This window comes from Symphalangus syndactylus, chromosome 16 (genome assembly GCF_028878055.3).
Source record: "Symphalangus syndactylus isolate Jambi chromosome 16, NHGRI_mSymSyn1-v2.1_pri, whole genome shotgun sequence".
Taxonomy (NCBI): Eukaryota; Metazoa; Chordata; class Mammalia; order Primates; family Hylobatidae; genus Symphalangus; species Symphalangus syndactylus.
In genome coordinates, this window is record NC_072438.2 from 11,262,236 (window position 1) to 11,271,264 (window position 9,029).

The 9,029-nt window shown below is 52.4% G+C and overlaps 1 protein-coding gene and 1 non-coding gene across 8 annotated transcripts in view; both read left to right on the forward strand.

Annotated features, from left to right (window-relative positions):
- NSD2 (nuclear receptor binding SET domain protein 2) overlaps nt 1-6,244 on the forward strand; it is a 110,999-nt gene extending 104,755 nt beyond the window's left edge. For all 7 annotated transcript variants that reach the window (XM_055246221.2, XM_055246224.2, XM_055246222.2 and 4 more), the window contains 4 exons: nt 1,295-1,436; nt 1,725-1,831; nt 2,949-3,153; nt 5,089-6,244. In XM_055246221.2, the coding sequence (XP_055102196.1) occupies nt 1,295-1,436; nt 1,725-1,831; nt 2,949-3,153; nt 5,089-5,360 (726 nt within the window). In that variant the 3' untranslated portion in view covers nt 5,361-6,244. The remainder of the gene's footprint in view (nt 1-1,294; nt 1,437-1,724; nt 1,832-2,948; nt 3,154-5,088) is intronic.
- On the forward strand, nt 1,068-1,192 carry LOC129465088 (small Cajal body-specific RNA 23). Its single transcript, XR_008651866.1, has one exon. It is a non-coding gene; the product is annotated as a small Cajal body-specific RNA 23 (non-coding RNA).
- Nucleotides 6,245-9,029: the final 2,785 nt, after the last annotated feature.

Sequence of the window (9,029 nt, forward strand, 5' to 3'; positions counted from 1 at the left end):
GCAGAGAACCACATTCTGGTACCATTTCTGGTTTTAAAGGGGTGGCCTGTGTGGGTATGTAGAAAGGACAGGGAGCCAGGGGTCCCAGACAGGGGCACCCTGGGAGATTGTACCAGGGCTGGGTGCGTGGGCAGTTGTGTCAGAGGCGGCGTGTGAGTAGTGACTCCGAAGCCTGCTGCTTCCTGGGACGTCCATATGCCCGTGTTTATCCCTATTCACACACGTGGTTTTGCGTGAACACGTGACTGTTATGCTTTACGTGGCCTTTTGATTTTTCCCCACGCGGTTGTGCGGTGGATCTGGCGGCTCCTTGGGTGGAGGCCGGGGCTGTCTGTTCCCCGCTGCTGGGTGGAGATGTTGTTTCCAGTTCCTGCCTTTGGCCTCCAGGCACCTGGATTTCAGTGGGTCAGTTCTAGGCCACATTGTGCTTGCATTTGTGATTCCCATGGCCCTTATCAGGTTGCTCTCTCGAAAGCCTTCCTGCCAGCCCTGCAGCCACCCCCTCATCTCAGCCAACGTCACATCAGCGTCACATCAGCACCATGGGTGCAAAGTCAGAGCTCACTGTCACTCTGATCTGCATTTCTCCACCTCTGCCTGGATTTGTTCTTTGCGAATTGTTTCTTTGCATCCTTTGCTGGTTTTTCAGTTGGGTGAGTCTTTTTTTTTGAGACGGAGTTTTGCTTTTGTTGGCTCAGGCTGGAGTGCGATGGCACGATCTCCACTCTCTGTAACCTCCGCCTACCGGGTTTAAGTGATTCTTCTGCCTCAGCCTCCCGAGTAGCTGAGATTACAGGCACCCACCACCACACCCAGCTAATTTTTTTTGTATTTTTAGTAGAGATGGGGGTTCACCATGTTGGCTAGTCTGGTCTCAAATTCCTGACCTCAGGTGATCTGCCCGCTTCAGCCTCCCAAAGTGCTGGGATTACAGGCGTGAGCCACTGCGCCCAGCCAGGGTGAGTCTTGTTCTTGTCCTTGAGTGCCACTTGGCTAGGCTGTTGGTGCTGACCTTAGCTCCCTTGTTTGCCATCATGGAGGATGCTGGGGGCTCCCTGTCCTCCCCGGCGCTCACTAAGGCTTGGTCCTCTCCACGTGGTCCTGACCTGTCCTCTGTGAGCAAGAGAAACAGGACTGGTTTGGGGGTGTCCTGTCTCAGTGGACACGGGACACCACGGTTTTCAGTACAACAAGGAACACAACTTGTTCAGTGTGCCTTATGATGGTGAAAATTCCCTTTAAAAATAACACGTGATTGCTAACACTTGACCTTATATATCGCTTGACCTTACAGGACCGTATAATAGACGCTGGCCCCAAAGGAAACTACTCTCGATTTATGAATCACAGCTGCCAGCCCAACTGTGAGACCCTCAAGTGGACAGTGAACGGGGACACTCGTGTGGGCCTGTTTGCCGTCTGTGACATTCCTGCAGGTAGAAGCTCTGGGGACCCTGCGTGGGGCTCCTGGCTATGGGGGCAGAGTGGCCATCGCTGTGAGCTGCATGGGGCTGGACTGGAAAGGCTCTGGGGGAGGTGGGTGCTGATGTGAAGTCTCTTTTGGTTTGAATATCTCTTTTACCAAGCAAACTTGAAAGGCCATGGATCAAGCCAGTACAGATAGAAAAATAATAGAGTATTTTTGTTGACCTAATACACGCCCCTTAGCTCTTGAAGAGAAAGGCATGTGTTTCCAATTTGGTGTCTGTCTCCTCTTCTCCCAGGGACAGAGCTGACTTTTAACTACAACCTCGATTGTTTGGGCAATGAAAAAACGGTCTGCCGGTGTGGAGCCTCCAATTGCAGTGGATTCCTCGGGGATAGACCAAAGGTAAGGCTGTGGCTCCCTCCTTCCCACCAGGCTCTGTGTTGGCATTTTGCACTCCTGGAGACATATGCCCCCGATGAACAGTGGCTTCCTCCAGGCTGGCTGGTTGCTGGGACCGGTGGGAGCAAGGTCCCTGCTGTGGGCTGGGGAGGACGGCTCCCCCAGCAGGCACAACAGTGCCTCTCAACAAAGGCCAGTTGTCAAGAGTTCCTCACTGAACGTGTTTCCCGGGGCTGCCAGAACAATGCCCCACAGACGCGGAGCTTAAACAACAGGAGCATATGGTTTCGCAGGTCTGGGTGTGGGCAGGGCTGTGCACCCTCTGAAGGTTCCTTGGGAGGCTCTTTCCCAGGCCTGTCTCCCGTTCCTGGTGGCGGCCACAGTCCTTGCTGCTCCTTGGCTTGTGGCAGCACCGCCCAACCGTTCACCCTGTGAACATGACTGTTGACTTGCCCTTCTTATAAGAGCACTGGTCCTGTTGACTTAGGGCCTGCCCTGCTACCGTGTGACCCCATCTTAACAGATCTCATTGACAATGACCCTATTTCCAAATACAGTCACCATCCAAGGTTCCAGGAAGGACAGAGATTTGGAGGGGCACTCTTGGACCCCTTCCCTGTGCTGTGTAGAACCTGGGCCTGAAAGCCTGGCGGTGGCACCAGCTCGGCCCTGAGCCGGTGTCTGTCCTCAGCGGTGTTGCTGAGGATGGTCACTGCCCTCAGGTCACTGCCGTCTGCGTGTGCCCACGTTCCTGTGGAATTTCCTAATGAGGAGACCCTGGGTGGCAGGTGGGAGCTGTTCTGCCTCTGGTGGCCTCCTTTGCCAGTGGGTCCCATCAGCAGATCCCGGAGCTGTGTGTCTGCTGAGATGCGTCATTGCAGGCTTCCGACAAAGCTCACTCTAGTCGTAGTCTTTGTTCAGCTTTTTCACGCGGAGTCGAGTGAGTCTAAGGATGTCTGGGGAGCACGGGGAGGACACTCCTCTCCTCCCCTCTTAGTGTTGGGCACCTGCAGAGATCTCTGAAGTTCCTGGATCATAACTCGCTCTTCTGCCCTCTCTTTCTATTTGCTTCAGCCTCTGTAATTCTTTCCGGTGATCTGTGCTTAATTCTTGACTCTAGACCTCGACGACCCTTTCATCAGAGGAAAAGGGCAAAAAGACCAAGAAGAAAACCAGGCGGCGCAGAGCAAAAGGGGAAGGGAAGAGGCAGTCAGAGGACGAGTGCTTCCGCTGCGGTGATGGCGGGCAGCTGGTGCTGTGTGACCGCAAGTTCTGCACCAAGGCCTACCACCTGTCCTGCCTGGGCCTTGGCAAGCGGCCCTTCGGTGGGTGTGCAGCCTCACGGTGGCTTGGGGCTGTGTCTATGTGGCAGGCTTCTGATGGCGGCTCCTGCCGCTCTTCCTGGTGACTGGGCCTCATCTGGGTGCAGGTGCATCAGGCACTCATGCAGCGAAGGCCCTGATCCAGGGTGGCAGAGCCTTTCTTTGTTCCACCAGCCGCACATTCTAGATCTCTGCATCGAGCAGAGAAGATATGTGGTGACGGGGTAGCCCCTGGAACCTCCAGGAGGGATTCAGGCAGCCCAAGGCCCAGCTGCAGAATTGGGGCCCTCATCCATGCTGTGGGGGCGGGGCGGCCAGGAAGGAGGCGGCCCTGGGAACTAAAGCCCCTCCTAGGAGAAAGATCTCTACAGCAGCGTCTCCCTGGCAGCCCAGAGGGGCCTGGCCTGGCTGCACTATAGTGGGAATGGAGGGGCCCAGAGCCCCTGTCCTGGATACGCAGGGCAGGCTGTCCTCAGAGATGGCGCTGTGCACCAGGAGGCGCCGCTGTTTGACGAAAGAGCTGCAGATCTGGCTCCGTTTGAAGGAAAGTAGAGTGGGCTCCACCTTCCAGCACCACGCATTTCAGAGATGACAGGCGCCAGTGGGAAAACAGTAGCGTCTTGTTCCACTTGGTGATGAGACAGTCTGGGAAATGGGTCGTGAGATGACTCTGGTGCTGCGCAAACATCATGGCTCACACCTAAGGGTGCAGCTGCCTCCGTTACAATCTTGCAGTGTTTCGCCATGGGGCTCATGACTGGAATCACAGAAGAAAAATTAAAAGGCCCTTACCCAAAACAAGAAACCAAAAAGAGGCTGAGCGTGGGGGCTCATGCCTATAATCCCAACAGTTTGGGAGGCCAAGGTGAGCAGATCACTTGAGGTCAGGAGTTCGAGACCAGCCTGACCAACATGGTGAAACCCTGTCTCTACTAAAAATACAAAAATTAGACTGGTGTGGTGGCATGCACCTGTAATCCCAGCTATTCGGGAGGCTGAGGCAGGAGAAATGCTTGAACCCAGGAGGCGGAGGTTGCAGTGAGCCAAGACTGCAGAAAGTCGAGATAGCGCCATTGCACTCCAGCCTGGGCAACAGAGCAAGACTCCACCCAAAAAAAAAAAAAAAAAAAATTATAAAAAGAAAATCCAGGCCAGGCACGGTGGCTCATGCCTCTAATCCCAGCACTTTTGAGAGGCCAAGGTGGATGGATCACTTGAGGTCAGGAATTCGAGAGCAGTCTGGCCAACGTGGTGAAACCCCATCTCTACTAAACATACAAAAATTAGCTGGTCATGGTGGCAGGCGCCTGTGATCCTGGCTACTCAGAAGGCTGAGACAGAAGAATTGCTTGAACCCAAGAGACGGAGGCTGCAGTGAGCCAAGATCGCGCCACTGCTCTCCAGCCTGGGTGACAGAGCTAGACTCCATCTCAAAAGAATTCATATATTTGTGTAAAAAACATTTTTGTATGGTAAAGGTGACACACGATAGAGAAAAGTGTTGGCCATGGGTGCGAGAGGGTGGTCCCTAACCTGACAGAGCCTTTACAGAGTCATGCTAGAAAGATGAATACCCAAGTTGAAAATCAGTCCCTTGGGAGAGGGCAGGTCGCATGGAAATGAGCACAGCAGCCCCTGCCTGTCCACGCTGGGCTGGGGGACACTCCTGCACCCGGCACAGCTCCTCTCAGTTGCTGAAACAGAGAGACGCTAACAGGTGGTCCTTAGGGGCCTGGCAGGTACTGTGGAGTCAACAGGCCCTGCCAGGGAGCCCGCCCAGGCTGTGGTAGAGACAGTTAGTCTGCTCGTCCTGTTCGCTGGAGCCAGCGCTATTTTGTGTTCATTTGACATGACAGTAGTAAGTCATCTTCAACCATGAGAATGTTGAAGTCATCATGCCATCACCTCTGTGTGCTCATATCTTGTGTTCTGTTGCAGGGAAGTGGGAATGTCCTTGGCATCATTGTGACGTGTGTGGCAAACCTTCGACTTCATTTTGCCACCTCTGCCCCAATTCGTTCTGTAAGGAGCACCAGGACGGGACAGCCTTCAGCTGCACCCCGGACGGGCGGTCCTACTGCTGTGAGCATGACTTAGGGGCGGCATCGGTCAGAAGCACCAAGACTGAGAAGCCCCCCCCAGAGCCAGGGAAGCCAAAGGGTAAGAGGCGGCGGCGGAGGGGCTGGCGGAGAGTCACAGAGGGCAAATAGCGCCAGGCGGCAGCTTGGCCGGATCCAGGGGCGGTGCAGGGCGGCCGGCCCTGCCTGCGGGAGAGGGCGAGCATGAACTGGCCCAGAGGACCCAGCTCGAGCCGCCAGGACACAGACGTACAGGCCTCCTCGGGAGGGAGCGCCTCCCCACCACTGAGCCATCCTCAGCAGCATCTGCTGCGTCTGCACTGATGACCGTCTGAGCCCAGCTCAGCGTTCCTGGACAAACAGCCTCACTCCTCAGCGTTACCGCCACACTTGAATTTCTCAGAATGTCAAGGTTCCCTCCCACTCTATTTTTTTAGGTTAAAGTTAATTGGCATATGGAATGTTTTAATCTCCTCTGAAATGTGTAGCGTAGGCTTTTCCCAAGGGTCGCTAGAAACTCGGCTTCGCGTTGCCCTGCTTCTGCTCTCAGCGCCGTCGCCACTCAGGAGAGGCTGGGTGAGGCCCATGTGAGGACTGACCCTGGATTCCTCGAAACTGCCATTGTGATCATTACTCTGCTCTTTGGAAATGGCTATATCTTTTTTTGTACTAATGTGAATTGTTCCTCAGAAATGCTTCTTTTCCATCCTAGTGAGAAGCTGGCCTTGCAGGTGGTGGCAGCAATGGTGGTGTAAGATTTCCTCCCGTAGTTTTTTCTCCTCATGGATTTGAATGAAATGCCAATAACACGTCCACTTTCAACGTGTAGTTCACGCGGAGCACTTTCGAGGCCTGGCCAGGTTGGGCCACTTCTCACCTGGGCCTATCTTCTGAACTCGCTAGGTTCTTATCAACATTTGGGGGAGAACTTTGTATATTTTTTTCATTTGGCTTTTCTTTACCAGTTTCTGATTTTTATTCTCAATATATTTTTGCTAAACCTATTTCACAAATCACCACTGACTGAAATGTGTGTTTACTGATGCGACCCTGAGCTCCATGGCGAAAGGAGCGACTTCTGCAGGGCGTGAGACCGCAGTCTGCTTAGAGCACAGGAAGTGACAACTTAGGGAGCCCCGTAGGGCACTGCAGGCCCCAGGGACCCCAGCACGTGGGTCTAAAGAGAGACCCAGAGTCTAGCCCTCCTGCCACCCAGAGTGGCTTCCATCAGCACTCTGTGGGTCTACTGATGGAAGATGCAGACTCTACTGATCACATGTGCCCTCTGCCAGGGCACCTACTGAGAGGTGTGGTCCTGGGGGTGGAGGCCTGCCTGGCAGGTGTGCGTGCCTCGTACATGTGTTACGGGCACTGGTCTAGGCCAGGTCTGACACCCACTTTCCTGTGAGATTTCACCTTAGTTTTTAAAAGGTCCAGTTCTACAGAGTGAGACCTATCTGAGTACTACATATGTTGTAAGACTTGGTTCTTTTGTTGAGGGATCCTCGACCCTGGGAAGTCTGGAGCACCCTAAGAAGGGGGCACCATGTGTGCCTTTGCCCACGTGTCCTGAGGGGCTGCTTGTCTGGGAGGGAGGGAGAGAACATTCAGCAGCAGGTGCTTTTTTGTGGCCTTTTCTTAAAATAACCTAAGGAGGACACACCCATCTTGCAGAGGTTTACAAAACTCCCCTTGAAAACTGCTGCTGAGGCTCCTGTTAATTTTCTGTGGCATCTTTTATGCCTTGGTAAAAACTGCAGTGTCTTTGGACCTGACACCGGCTACTCCGTGGTTTTGTGACCTGTAAGTGTGGGGTTCAGGGGTGTGTGGCCCTGCAGGGTCCCACACCTCCCTGAGCACTGACTGGAAGTTTCACTGGCTGGTGGCTGTCCCTTCTCCCATCACAGTCCCTAGCAAAGTTAACTACACAGAGGACCCAGGGGAAACGAGCTGTGTAGCCACTGACTTGCTCGCACGGCTGTGGCCTGAGGTGCACTCGCCGGTTAAGACAGGGTGGGAGTACTTTCCAGTTCAGACTCTTAACTTCTCCCAAATTGTCCTAAGAAAATACTGGATCGGCTCATAGATTTATGCTCCTTATGCCCTAACTTGGAAGGTTGTTATAGGGACAGGCTGGGCAGTGTCCCCACACGTGCCTTAAGAGTCCAAGGCTCCAGGGCCCCGCTGTCACTTGCCCAGGAGATCCTTTCCGGCAGGTAAGGGACGAATAATGCTTACGTCAAAACATCAGAATCGGCTTTGCAGTGCACTTTGGGGAGAAGATATTAACTTATTTTTGTGTTGGACAGTAGTGAAATCTTGTGATTTTTAATGGCTTTGATAATACTTCCAAATTTTATCTTTCTGAAGGAAATACTGTAAACATTTTAAATATGGTTCCTCCCCCTTTCCAAAAACTGTTAAAACTAATGAGCAAGTAACACTAACTTTGAATGTCTCTACAATGCCCGTTGATAACTCGGTGGAGCCAGGCTTTGGGGTAGCGGCCCTGAGCTTGCAGGGTTTCTCTCCACTGGGGCTGACCAGGCCCTTAGCTGTGACCGTGGGTGTGGCTGGCTCTCGGCCCTGCCTAGCTTTGTTCTGAGGACGTGGTGACTTCCTGAACATCAGCTTCAATCCTTCATCATTAATGTGAAGCAAAACACAAAAACTGCCCCAACCCCTCAGGGTTCCTTGGCATCCGAAACCAGGATCTGCACCTAAACCCATACCCACCCGCGTGTGCTCACAGGGATGTGTCCGAATGGGCAGCTTAAAATGTGGTCACCTGTGGGGGAAACTCTTCAGGCACCTGAAGTGAGAACCCAGCTGTCCGTCCTCAGGCTGGCCTTTCTTCCGGTGACACCCGTCCGTGGCTGTCTGGGTCCCCTTCGCAGTGTTTGTCTTGACATCTAAACCCCGGCGTGTGCAGTGCCCATCTTCCAGAACTACCTTATTTTCAAGAATTAAACCTGTTTTATAATTCAAGTTAATGCAAATGACTGTCAGTTGCCAAATATCTTGATCCTATGAGTGTAGTTGATGACTGTTAGTCAGTAGAGTAAAATGCTGTGTCCACGGGGTGTCACAGCCTCACCATACCCTGTTGAGGTGTGAAATGCCCTGTCAGAAATTAAATACAAACTTAAATGTGCCTATTGGTGTCTAAACTTCATACAGTGTAAGGTCAGATTCCTTTTAGGAATACTGGGTGCTGTCACCAGGTTTGATAGTTAGACTTAAAAACTTGAAATTCACTTTTTTTGGGGGGGGGGGGATATACTGAAATAGAGAGTTGAGACTTGCCAGTTGGGGGAAAATAGCATTTAAAATGGAAAGCTGTGTTTGGAAAATTGTGTATGAGTATTTTTGTATTAAAAACATTTTAAAGGCTTTTTTTCTTAACTTATTTTATATGGGATTGATTTTTTTTTTTTCCAGTTACTTTGAATTGCAAAGCATTGGGCATGGCACTGATGCCTCTGATGGGTGGGGCTCCCTGTCCTGACCATGTCATTTTGCCTTTGACCTGACCCGCTGGGGAGAGGCAGTGCCACCTTGGGAAGTATAACAAATAATACTGGAAATAGCAGGTGTAACTGACTTTGGAAAAATGCTTTCTTCTTTCTTTCAGAAATAATTTGCTTCCCAAATTCCCATTAAGGGTGAAATGGTCTAGAGAGAAGGAACCACTGCTGTCCCCTAGCCCTGCAGTCAGCTGAGCCGGGTGGTCCCCAGGCCCACAGCCAAGTCAAGGTAGTACCCCGAGGGCTGATCCTACCTGTTCCCCACCCTGTGGGC